At 49.9% G+C, this 13203-nt stretch overlaps 1 protein-coding gene and 1 pseudogene across 1 annotated transcript; one reads left to right on the top strand and one right to left on the bottom strand.

Moving 5' to 3' along the window:
* The first annotated feature begins 601 nt into the window (after positions 1–601).
* LOC133910542 (vicilin-like seed storage protein At2g28490) lies at positions 602–8415 on the top strand (annotated as a pseudogene).
* A 2713-nt stretch (positions 8416–11128) lies between these two features.
* On the bottom strand, positions 11129–13203 carry LOC133912460 (protein Rf1, mitochondrial-like). The gene has a single exon (XM_062355193.1). It carries the CDS (start codon positions 13076–13078, stop codon positions 11483–11485), a length of 1596 nt encoding a protein of 531 aa, XP_062211177.1. The 5' UTR covers positions 13079–13203; the 3' UTR covers positions 11129–11482.

The raw sequence follows: 13203 nt of genomic DNA, 5'->3' as shown, positions 1-13203 counted from the left end.
TGACTTATTCTGTAAAATGAAATTTAATGATATGAAAAAGTTGAAGTTACCGGTCGAATTCATTGATATGCAACAAAAATTTTCAGCCCAACATAGTCGTGAAGTTGAGGACTGATGCCCCCGAGATTAAGGGAAAGGATAAAAAGGAGAAAACAAGGGTCCTAAAAGAAATTACCAAATCACATCGGCTTGCTATATTAACCTGCATAGGAAGGGCTATGCTACAAATACAAGACAAGGACTACATCATGGCTCCCTACAACTTTAAGTAAGTTTGATATGTCAATTAGTCCTAAAAGTTTATTTTGCACCTAACTTAATTGGTTGGTCAAGAATCTAACATAAGTATTCATATAGTGACCACTTTATTTGTATAATGTTGATATCGAAGCGGAGTAGACTCGTGATCCTTGACTCAGTCAATCTCCTCCTATCATCCTACCAATATCTCATCGATGTTATACAGAGGTAAAGAAAATCCTCATACATAAAATTCTTATAAATCATTTATGAATTGATAATTACTTATTAACATTCGAATAGGACCTACAAGTGGTACATAATAAAAGGTGGGATACACGATACGGCCAAGCTAGATGCGATGACGGTTCGTACACACTTTCCGGTAATAACACACCTCTAATGCTTGTATCTCACTATTTATGACGAAAATCCTTGTTAAACTAACGAATACATTGTGTTTTATTTGAAGTGCCACAAGCAAGGTTTCAATATCGTACTTTGTGGATACTATCTTTGCCAGTTTCTTAGGGTAAACAGGAGATACACAATAAAATCCTAAGAACGTAAGTCATTATTGCACTTGCACATTCTTATTTGGTTCTGTTTCCGTTGTCAGTAGTGTTTTAACTTATTTAGTTGTATTTTCATTTCAAGAACGGATGATCGAATGTATTCACACCTCGCTCAAAGACGAAGATATCCAAAACGTCTAATGACATGTGTCGGTTCATCATACACGAAGTCATCCACAAGAATAGAGATTGTTTGACCGCAGAGGTGAATTGGCTAGCCATTCGAGGCTTTGTGAGTGAGAGATGAAATAATATTTGTGTTGATTATTTGACTTATGATGTAAATTGATTTGTGATATAAAAATATTATACTTATAAATATTATTGTACTTATGTTGAATAGGACCTGTGTTGATTCACGTACTGTTAAAATCTATTTTGAAAATACGTTAAAATTTGGAGGGAGTAAAATATATACGGGTACTTATGTCACCCATCTATAAAAATCTATTTATCTACAATCGGATGCTAAAGTACGCCATCTACACATATGGTTCTCTTGAGAAACCATCTCAATAAACTACTTATAAAAATAATTTTCACAAAAGATCTCTTTTATACATATAAAAACCGTTCATTTCTCAACGCCTTCTATCACAGGTCGTTCATTTCTCTACACCTTCTATCACAGGCGGTACGGGGAGGGGGCTTTTCGTGCTGGACAGGCTGGAGAAGGTGATGGAGCCGGAGGGCGGGCTGGTGCGCGTGGTGCGCGTGCAGCCGTGCCTGCCGGGGCCCGCGAGGGGCTCATGTACATCGGCTTCATCCCCATGGAGCCCAAGACGCTATTCGTGCCGCAGTACCTCGATTCCAGCCTCACCCTCTTCGTGCATCGAGGTATATATGCACACACGACACGACACGTTCACACGTGCTAATATGTGTCACGGTTTCAGAATTCAGATCCTGATTCTTGCCAAGTGAATTTTAGAATAAGGTTCATCGAGTTGGTGGTTTAATTTGTGCGTGCATTGATGGGTTTCATACGTAGTGTTATGAGCAGGGGAAGTGAAGGTTGGTTATATTTGCGAGGACGAGCTGGTGGAGAGGAAGCTCAAGATGGGCGACGTCCTCCACATCGACGCCGGCTCCACCTTCTACATGGTCAACACCGGCAAAGGCCAGAGACTGCAGATCATATGCAGCATGCCAGCATCGACGCCTCCGACAACCTCGGCTTTGGCCCTCCATATCAGGTCTGCTTATACTCTGCATCTATCATCCTTTTACTCTTTTAAAAAAAAGAACATTTATCGTCTTACATCTTCTTAATACATCCTCGCAAATAAATAAAAATTCACATCTTATTTAGCACAACCCAAACATTCATCTAAGCACGTACTTTCAAAGGCCCATCTCGTCTGATGAACCAAGATACAATGGAGGCCTTCTTCCTAGCGGCGCAGGGCACCCGATGTCGGTGCTCGCTGGTTTTGACCCGAAGACGCTTGCCATTGCCTTCAATGTCAGCTAATACGAACAATTCACACCGTGCAACATGTATGGCAATGTCCAATTACTGATGTATGCATGATTGCTTTTCATGTCCTGTATCAGGCCACATACGACGAATTGGCAAGAGTATTACTGGCACAAACCCGCGGCCCCGTCATGTACTACATGCCGGAGACCGAGAGCGGTGGCAAAGAGCATGCGCAGGGCGACGGACACGATGCGCAGGACAGGGGAGCACGGTGCAGAAAGGCTGGCACGTCAAGACCAGAGGGCAGGGGAGAGGAAGATGATGAGTGTGGCAACGATGCACAGCCGGCGTGGTTGTGGAGGAAGCTGCTAACCAGGGGTGACTCATTGGGTGACCGCGCCGCACCGTCCAAGCCCAAGCCACCGCACCCCACTAGGCGATCGATGCCACCGCACGGCAAAGAGCATGGGCAGGGCGAGCGACGGACACAATGCGCGGGACAGGGGAGCACGGTGCAAGAAGGCTAGCGCGTGGAGACCAGAGGGCAGGGGAGAGGATGACGATGAGTGAGGCAACGATGCACAGCCGGCGTGGTCGTGGAGGAAGCTGCTGACCAGGGGTGAGTCGGGGGTGACTGTGTCGCACCGTCCAAGCCTGAGCCACCGCAGCCACTGCCAACCGGTGGCAGTGGCAGCAATTCGGCGTCGGTCAGTTTTCCCCGCGCCGTCCGAGCTTCTCTCCTCTCTCATCCCTTCCCCCTCTTCTCCCTCCCCCCCCCCCCCTCGGCGTTGTTTGCGTGTGCCCGACCAGATCTGCCGGCAGCTCACCGGATCCGTGCTTGTCCCAACCGGATCCGTTGGCTCTGTGCCCAGATCTGGTGGGTGTTCCGGCGTGACCACTCGTGCCGCCCTCGCCCTGGTGGTGGTTTGGCGTGGTAGGCCACCCCTGCAGCCGCACCCAGTGCGCATCTTCCGTGGCAGCCTCCATTGCATAGCTGAGAGCCCATGGGTTTACGAGCGTTGGCGCTGCAGACGCACTGGTCGACCTTGCCACGTGGTGGTTTCGTATGGCCGGCAACTGCACCCCCTCTCCTCGGTGGTCGCCCGGTGTGGCAGGCAGCCACTCACCACTTCTCATATTGTTCTCCGTCTAGGCTCGTCCTGCCTCCTCGAAGGCCTAGCGGTGTGGCTCCCAAGGCTGGTCGGTGGCTTGTTCTCTCCCGGGCCAACGGTGTGGTGTGACGCGGTGGTCCGGCGATGTGGTGCCCTGTTTCTCCCCTTCTGTCACTGACCCTTCCCCCCGTCGGCTGCAGCCGTCGCTTGCCATGCCGTGGCCCTGTCAGCACCGCGCTACGTTGTGCCACTGCTGTCTTGGGTGGTGATGCTCACTGTGTGCCATGCTGCCGTGTGTTGGTGGTGGTTCTCACCTGGCTGCTAATGGTGCTCGCCGTGCTCGTGCTAGTGGTGGTGTCGCGCTGCCTTGTGCTACACTCGCTTGCCGTGCTTGCTGTGTGCAGTGCCGTCATGTGCTATTGTGCTGGTGGTGGTGCTCCCCTTGTGTCGTGTTATCGTGGTGCCTATGCTGCTGCTCATGCGCTCTCTCAGCATATCATCTATGTCAATCCCGGCCCCTAGCGTTCTACGTTGCTTCTCCCCTTGCCCGGCCTTCTTCTCTTCTCAGGTTGTGCCCGTGGGGAGCTTCGTGATGCTGGGATGGCTGTGGGATGGCGCGGCTGCAAGGAGGCTGCAATGTTGTTGCTTTGGTCTTGGCCCTGGCTCGGGCTACCCTACCACCTTTTGTGCATGTTTCTAGGGTGGGGAGCTGACAGTAAAAGCTCTACCCGACTTACCGGTGCCAATATCGTTGACGCCCTCGAGCATCTTTCCCTCCCTGGAGATGACATTATCATATATCCTCCACCCTAGATGCTTGTTCGGGTAAAAACCATGTCCAGATGGGTGACAGTGGCATTGATGTCATTACCTTTCTGAAGACATCACTTCAAAAAGCCTCTGTTCTCTTATGTAGGTGTGACGCCAATTTTCTTCTTCTCTCTGTGCTCTCTCTGCCATGTGGGCTCCGCTCGATCACCCCATACCTCCCGCTCGCCCCACTTCCCCCGCAACCGCCGCACAACGCCCTCAACTCGATCCCCCGACTCTACAACCACCCTCCCCGGCTATAAAATCTGAATCGACCCCCGGCCGAGGCTCCTCTCGACTCACCGCGCCCAAGCCCCCAAGCTTCATCGGATTTCCCCCACCAAAGGGCTCCTGCACCGTCGCCAAACCTCCGTTGAGCACCCTCATCGTCGTTGTGCCTCTCTGCACTTCACCGACGCCGTCCAACCTCACGTTTGTGTTCATCGTCCGCTCGTCGACGTCCTTGACCAACTTCCATCAAGTTTCGTCGCCACGTTTGAGTTCCAGAGGCTGCTGGACGTTTGCCGTTGAAGCCCGTCGTAGCTGAGCCTCTCCGGTCTTCCCCAACACGCCGCGACCAGTCAAATGGACTCACCGTCAGCACTTGGTCATGCTCCGCCGCTCACCGTCGCCTCCCGACCACTATAGCACCATCGCCACCGTCCTCCGGCCGTGCGCCGCCGTGGAGACCCGACGCCATCGCCGTCCCGAGCCGGAGCCGATAAAGCTTGCCCTCCACCGTCGGATCGTAGAGCAACGACCAGGATTAAAAGGTGAGATACCCCTTCGCTAGCCAATAGGATTGTGCCACATGTCGCACACATGTCGGCCACGTCATCTTCCCGAGCGGAGTCAGCGCCCACTCAGTGCTGACGTCTGAGTCATCACTTGCGTAGTAAATCGGGTTTTCCTTTAGAAAAATAATTCCGAAATCTAATGAATTCCAAGAATTCATTTTAATAGAAAAATTCTAGAAAATAGTTTATATTTTAAATAAATATGTTTAGTAGGTTTTTAATCCAGTTTTAATTCTAAGAAGAGTTTTAATGATTCAAATAAATATTTTTATTTTTGGAAAATAGTTTAGAAAATCTATAATAATTCTAATAATGGTTTAAATATGTTTTCTTTAGTAAAATAAATGCTTTTAATATGTTTTGTTGCAAATAAAATTAGCTTTAATTCTGAAAAATTTTAAATAAATGTTTTAAGCCTTTTAAAAGTTAGGTTTAATTTCAGAAAAAATAGTTTCCATCGTTTTTAGATGTTTAAAAAAAAATTAGCCGTAGCTTTTGCATCGTAGCTTCGATTTGGGCGATTCTTGCGCCCAAATCTTTCAAAAATTGTGCCCTAGCCAGCCTTACCGTTTGTTTGTTGTGTTAGCTTCATTTTGTGCTTGCTTTTGGCGTGTTGTTATCTTCGTGTGTAGACGATCCTGTTTCAGAGCCATTCGAGAATTTTGAAGATCAAGATTTCAATAACACTGAGCAGCACTTCGGAGAAGATAAGTGTCCTTGAACATCTTGCACCTATTTTAGAAATTTATGTTAGTTATTTATCCTTCATTACATGCTTTTCAATATGAATCCCATGTTTAGTATTTACTATTACATTCCAGATTATCCTTATTGCCTGTGTTGTAGTTTGGGTGTTAAGGGTATAAATGCTTAGTCATGCTGTCAAGTCGGGTGGTTTAAATGTTAATCTGATTAATGGTCTATGCAACATGAACCGGATTGAGTAATCTTTTGTAGCGACATGGAACATATGGATCCTAACAGGATGGTTGGCTTGATGATGGTTCGGGAATGCACAGTTAGATTGTGCTTTGTACCTGTGTGGGATCCTAAGGACCGGCTCTTGAAGCATGTAACTCGGCTAAACAGCGTAACCACGGGGCCTATATGGGTACAGCCTGGCAAATTAATTAGTCACCCCTCTAGTTCTATGAGCACCATTGGACGGTTTGAGTGGCACAAGAGGGGGCTTCTGCAGTGATGTAATCATTGTTAGCGGTGAAACCTCAGTGGGTGCTAACAGGTTGACGAGAGCTTTGTAAAGGTCTTGTAGTGATCTTCTGACGGCACACCTTAGGAAGTGTGCAAGTGCTTGACCGGCACAGCAACATGGAGACTATCACCTGGTAATGCGGATGATGAAATCATGACTCATGGGTAAAGTGTGCAAACTCTATAGAGTGTAAAACTGATATATCAGCTGTGCTCACGGCCAAGAGCGGCTTGGACTTCTTTTGATTAGTTGGGATCAGGGCTCTGGTATGGACAGTTGGGTAGCTAGGTAATGAGATTACCTAGTGAGTTTTGGTAGCCGGATGTGGAATATCTGGTGAGTTTGGTAGTCGGATGGAATCTGATGAGTTGTTCCTCTTGTTTAAGTAGTGTCTTCACACTTAGTAATTAGGATGCTTGTTTATTAGAGTTATAAGTTAATGTTGCTTAGTTCAGTAAATCAGTGTCCAACCTTTTCTTGACTTAAGCCCTTATGTTATAATTTCTCACACTTATGGAGTACGATATGTACTCACACTTGCTGTTTCCAATAATAAATGATACTCAGTTGGAGAAGACTATGTAGAGATCAAGTAAGCTTAAGACTACAATGAAGACGGAGCATCATAGGTCGCGTTGCCCACAGTCGATTGCTTATGGTGTGTCCTGAAGCTTTCGTTGGAGTTTCCTCTTATTCTTCTCCTATGGTTTAAAAACTCTGGTATTTATTTAAATAAAGTTGTTTTTGTTCGATATAGAACTGTATATCACTGACATTTCACCGCATGTATGATGAAACTGATCCTGGCATACATGTGGAATGCACCTGATTATTCTTTTGAAAAATCGAGCATGATAGAAGGTTGGCCCCTACGTCGTCGTTTTGCAATGGCTCTTCATTCTGGATTGACGCTTCATGACAGTGATGTGGTTCAATGCACCCTCCTCCGAAGCAATGCGCTGCTAACTTGTGTATTTGAGAGGTGAGGCGTGGGAGCAGAGCTCCGCTAATCAAGGTGCAGTGTGGGAGCAAAGCTCCGCCGATCTGAGTTGTGTGAGAGGTAGTTGTTTGGTTGGTTAGCACGCGAGTTCAGTTTGGTTGAATTTATCTGTTATTTGGTTGTACTATTTGGTATGGATGTCGTTCTTTTTAAGTTGAGGTCATTTTTATCATCACATGTTACAAGTTGTTAAGGTTTTTAGACTCAATTTTATTTATAAATAGATCAATTCTTTTCTTCTTTAATAACATCGGTATCTCTGGTGCCGAATGAAAATTCATTAGACTCGGAGGGCGCGGACGCCTATGGCGTTGTTGTCGCGGAGGCGGAGAAGAGAGATGCGCCAGAGCCGTACAACATGTATGATCATGAGCCCGGGTTCCGGAACACCTATGGCTGGACCATCGCCGTCGACAAGCACGACTACGAGCTCCTCCACCACTCCACATCAGTGTCTATCTTGTCAACCTCACCGCGGTGGGAGCCACGAACAATTTTTGTATTCTTGAGTGCACGATTGAGAAGATAGTTGGTTGCAGCAGAGCTGATGCTTGCTATGTGTGTGGCAGGGATCGATGCTGGCGCCGCACGTGAACCCTCAGGCCACGGAGTACGGCGTGGTGCTGAGCGGTGAAGGCGTGGTCCATGTGTTTCCGAACGGGTCGTTGGCGATGAGCGCGGTGGTGCGCGTTGGCGACGTGTTCTTTGTACCGCGCTACTTCCCATTCTGCCAGGTGGCGTCGCGGGGCGGCCCCTTCAAGTTCTTCGGTTTCACCACCTTGGCGCGGGGCAAAAGGCTGCAATTTCTGGTCAGCGCCACCTCGGTGCTCTGCATGATGCTCGGGCCGGAGCTGGCCGCCGGGTTCGACGCCCACGAGGAGGACTTCAGGGAGCTGGTGCGGACGCAAGAGGAGGCTTTGATACTGCCATCGTTCCTGGCGACGAGGAAGGGGAAGCGTGGGAAGGGAAAGGGGAAGGAGAGGGAGGAGGAGGAGGAGGGGCGTGGGAGAGGAAGAAGGAGCCGCTGGTCATCGAGCAGGTGGCGTAGGAGTAAGCTGCTTGAGGCTTATTGAGCAGGCCGTGCATCGATGCTCAAGTTTGCAGCCCCCTGTGTTTCCAGCTTGTGACTTCTCTTCCTCGAAGCATTCGCGCCATCAATGTTGCTATCCTGTGTTGTGCTGTGACCTCTGTGTCTGTGTGTGTTTCATGGCACCGTAAATAAGTAATAAAGTGTGTGTGTTCATACTTCATGGCTCTGGATGCATGACAAAACTCGTGCAGCAGTGCGTGCAATTATAAGTTTGGCGCGCCTCCTATTCTTCATGGGCCTGAAAACAGCGAACTTTTCTGTTGATGGTTTTCCTCTCTAGCGGAGGTTTGTTTCCGAGCGGGGTTTCTCCGATCTCCCGGGTTAGCCCCGCGGTGGGTGACGGTGCATCCGGCAGCGGCCGAGATGGGAGGAGTGGGAGGAAGAAAATGCCAAAAATTTAAAATTAGATAATATATATAAGTGTATTTATCGAAATAGATAATATGTTATCGTATTTACAAATTTAGCATCTGTATTCGGTCCATTATTTTTCAAAAATAGATTTTCGGTAAATCGTACGTCAAAAAACCCATATTCAATACATCATGTGACGAATACTGCACTGTAGCCCATATTCAGTACACATATCAACCGTATTCAGCACACGGTATGCCGAATACGGACTACAGTGCCGTATTCGCCATACGGTGTTCCAAATATGATTGTATGCCGAATTAGTGACCGCACGACAGGCAAAGACCATCGTGTGTATTTGGCATACCGTGTGCCTAATACGGGCTACAGTGCCATATTCGGTACACGGTGTGTCGAATATGATCGGATCCGCGGTTTTTCGGCGTACGGTATACCAAAATTTTAGTTTCGGTAAATGATGTGTCGAATACAAATACCAAAATTATAAATACGACAATATGCTATCTATTTCAACAAATACGTTCATATATGTTGTCTAATTTTAAATTTTTGTCGAAGAAAGACGCACATCCTTCCAATGCAAATCGGACGGCTAAGAACATGGACCGAAAGAAAGAAAAAAACAGGTGCCTCGAAAATAGCACATGCGTAGGTTTGGATTATTACTGTGCGAGTTGAGCAGGCAAGCCAATGAGCTTTTGATGATAATAAAGGTGAAAGGTGTACGCCCATTGGACACAAATCGGATGGCCGAGAACATCGACTGAAAAGAAAGAAACAACTAAGAGCCTGAAATATTAATAGCATTTGCCAATCTTTGGATGATTACTGTGCGAGATGAGCAGGCAAGCGAATGCATCTTTTGATGATAACGAAGGTGAAGGTGAGGGAGGAGGGGCGTGGGAAGGGAATGAGGGAGAGGGAACCGCTTGTCATGGAGTAGGTGGTGGCGTACGAGTAAGCTGTTTGACAGTTTGAGGCTTATTGAGCAGATCGTGCATCGATGCTCAAAATTTGTAGTCCCCTGTGTTTCCGTTTGTGACTTTTGTCCTTCGAAGCATTCGCGCCATCTATGTTTGCTAGCCTGTGTTTTTTTGGTTGCTCTCTCTCTCTCTCTCATGGCGCCGTCAATAAATAATACAGTGCTTTGTGTGTTCATAGCTCCGGATGGATGGCAAAACATGTGCAGGCAGTGCGTACAATTATAAGCTTGAATTATTGCTGTGCAAGTTGAGCAAGTAAGCGGATGCATCTTTCGAGACTTGTGGTGTGGTAATCGATAATGATGACTATAACAGCGAGGATCGTAACAAGAATGAAGAATTGCAATCCACACTAGTTTTCTGTGGGTCTAGTTACATCTTCAGCTGGCTCTGTATCCGGCTTCTCATAATATAGCAATTAGGCTAAAAATATTAGCTCCAGTCGGCTCCCTACTCTCTCCCTCGCCATTTTCTTACCTCAGTCGCCATTTTTCGTTGCATTCTAAGGAGCTCGCCATCCCACTGTCCGCAACTGCCTCCCGCGAAAGTGTCCTGCGCGTCATCCCTCTTGCCGCCGCCTCGTTGTGACTTGAAGAAGAGGCCGACACGAACTTCAAATCGCCAGGGGAACGGATGGGATTCACGCATGGTTGGGTCCTAACGAACTTCCCAGCATCATCTCAAGCTCGGTTGGGTGAGGAAAGGAGCTCGGGCGTCGGATTTAGAGCTCAGCTTACGCTGCATGGTGGTGGTCGGGTTCTGTTCGGCTCTGATATGGCTAGGAGGGAGAGAAGAGAGAGAGCAGCGGGAGGGAGGGAGAGAGGGATGAGGAGAGAGCATGACTCGAGGGGATAAGCTCAAGGGAGGGGCGCCAACTCAGGGGGATTGTGTTGGTCGTGCAGATGCCCAGCTGCCCCTGTTGTGTGGTGTCATGAGGAAGAAGGAGAAAGAATGATATGTGAAGTCCACCAATAATTGATATTTTTAAACAATTCTTCTCCTTCTCTTTCTCTAACTAAATAATGTGCTTCATGCTATCAAAAAATTCCAAACATTTTTGTGGGTGTTCTATAATTCAAATGCTACCTATTTTACTTGGTTTGTCCCAAAAAGCCTGAGCCAAAATAGAATTAAAAATCTTCAAAGTTGGCTATTTTTAGAACTTCCACTAATTTTTAGGGCTTCAAAATAATTCTTAAAAATTTAGTAAAAATCACTAATATCCTTCATAATTCATGGAATAACTCCTAAAATTAATTCCAACCCTAAGTTGCATAGTGTTTTTGTGAGTTCCTTAACAACACATCAATTTCACATTAAGTTTTAAATTGATCGTAATTTCCTATGAAATTATTTCTCTTATCAATAGTTGCTCAAAGTTTTAAATGAGATGTCAAATGATGCAACATGAGTGCTCATTGCATGATAAGAGACCGGAGGATGTGACAAATATAGATGAGTAGAATATAAGGAACGAGATTTAAAGAGTTACTCAAAAATAGGGAGAAACTTTCAAAGAAGCTCTTTATATAGAGATTTAGAGACCGAGATATAAGAAGTAGCGAGTGATGTCTACCACCGAAAATGGGTGATCAAATTTTTTATATGCTCTGCCAATCTGTCAACCCGATCGAGCCGGAATTCCTCTCAAAAGAACACCAAAACCAATCACTTGTCAATGCAATCATAGTTTGTTCCTCGGTGTCTCACCTCACGAAGATCAGATGCATTTGCACGAACCTCATACCGCATTCCCATCAGGCTTCGGGAACGCGAATCAAATGGAATCTTGCTTACAAGTTTCAACACCGGAAAGCCCTCGAGAAGGCGGGAATCCTCGTGGATAATCGCTCAGAGCCTCAGCTCACTGCGGGACGCCCAACTGTACGGGCTCCTTCGCCCTGCTGAGATGCTTCCACGAGACCACCACGCCGCGCTTCACCGCTGCGGCGTACACGGCCATGGCGTCGGGCCACCGCCCCTGCCGGCTGAGCTCGCCCAGCAGAGCGTCGAACGCGTTCCGTCCGGGCACGAAGTCCCTGACGATCATCACCAGCACCAGCACCCGCAGCGCGTCGCGGACCCTGCCCCGGTCGCACAGCGCGCGCACCACGTCCGTGTAGGCGCGTTTCCGCAGCGCGTACCCCTTGCGGACCATCTCCTCCAGGAGCGCCACGGCCGCGTCCACCTCGCCGCCGCACGCCAGCGCCTGCGCCATCAGGCAGTACGTGTACGACACCGGCTCGTACCCGGCGGCCACCACCTTCGCGAACACCTCCCTCGCGTCCCCGAGGGCCGAGATGTCCGTCGCGCACCGCCGGCACAGGCCCCGAGCGAGCGTGTCCAGCGCGCGGCCGTCCGCCTCGAACCCGGCGCGCTCCATCCGCTTGTACGTCTGCCACGCGGCGGCGGTCTCACCGGCGCGCAGCAGCGCCGGCAGCACGATGCTGAAGCTGATCTTGTCCGGCTGGCAGGCCTCGTCGCTGCCGCACATCTCCATGAGCAGCCCGTACGCCTTGAGCGGGTTCCCCTCCTTGCAGTGGCCGTTCAGGAGCGCGTTGTAGGTGAATATCGTCGGCGAGAGGCCCATCCCGACGGCGTCGTGGAAGATGGCCATGGCCTCCTCCGTCCGGCCGACCTTGCAGAACCCGTCAAGCACGATGGTGAAGGTGTAGATGTCTGGCGTCATGGGCGAGTCCTTGAGCTTGTTGAGCAGGTGAAGCGCCTCCTCGAGCCGGCCGACGTAGCAGAGCCCCCCAACGAGGCTGTTGTACACGCGGATGGTGGGCTCGCACCCGAGCGCGCGCATGGCGTCGAACACCACCATGGCCTTGGTGACGCGGCCGCGCTTGCAGAGGCACCCGACGACGGCGGAGAAGGTGGCGACGCTGGGGCGGAACCCGCGCGCCACCATCTCGTCGAGCGCCCGCTTGGCCTCGTCGGGCGCCCCCTGGCGGCAGAGGCACTGCACGGCGGTGGCGAAGGAGTGGGCGTCGGGTGCGACGCGCATGGCGCGGAACAGCGCGACAGCTGAGGCGTGGTCGCCCGCCCGCGCCAGAGCGGAGAGGATGTCGTTGTAGTCGGAGACGGTGAGCGCGGCGTCGTCGCACTGCAGGAGGTCGAGCACCTTCACCCGCTCCTCCACGGGCAGCTCCATTATCCGCTTCGCGCAGTCCCGCGCCCGGAGCCGCGAGCTCCTCCTCCCGCCGCCCGAGCCGCTGTCTCCGGCCGCTCCATGGGTGCACGAATCGAGAACCTGCGGCGGCGAGGGCTCGCTGTGGAGGCTGCCGTTGCCGTTGGACTGGAGCGCGCGGAGGAGGTCGGCATCGTGGTCTCGGGGCGGCGCCCTGCAGTGGCACGCTGAGGGACCTGCGGATCGAGGGGGCAAGGGGAGGGCGCCGCTGCCATGGTGGTGAGGCGGGGAGAGTGGGAGGGAGGAGTGGTGGTAGAGGGATGCCATGGAGGGGCGTGTGCGTGAGGCGAGCCAAGCAGATGGGGTTTGGAGGCGGGAGGACGAGAGGCTCTCCGTGCGACGCGACGCAACACAAGCGCAACCGCCACGCACGAGCACGACACGGAGACGCC

This window comes from Phragmites australis, chromosome 3, assembly GCF_958298935.1.
Source record: "Phragmites australis chromosome 3, lpPhrAust1.1, whole genome shotgun sequence".
Taxonomy (NCBI): domain Eukaryota; kingdom Viridiplantae; phylum Streptophyta; class Magnoliopsida; order Poales; family Poaceae; genus Phragmites; species Phragmites australis.
Note: the sequence above shows the minus strand (reverse complement) of the source record. Positions and strands in the feature narration are given on the sequence as shown.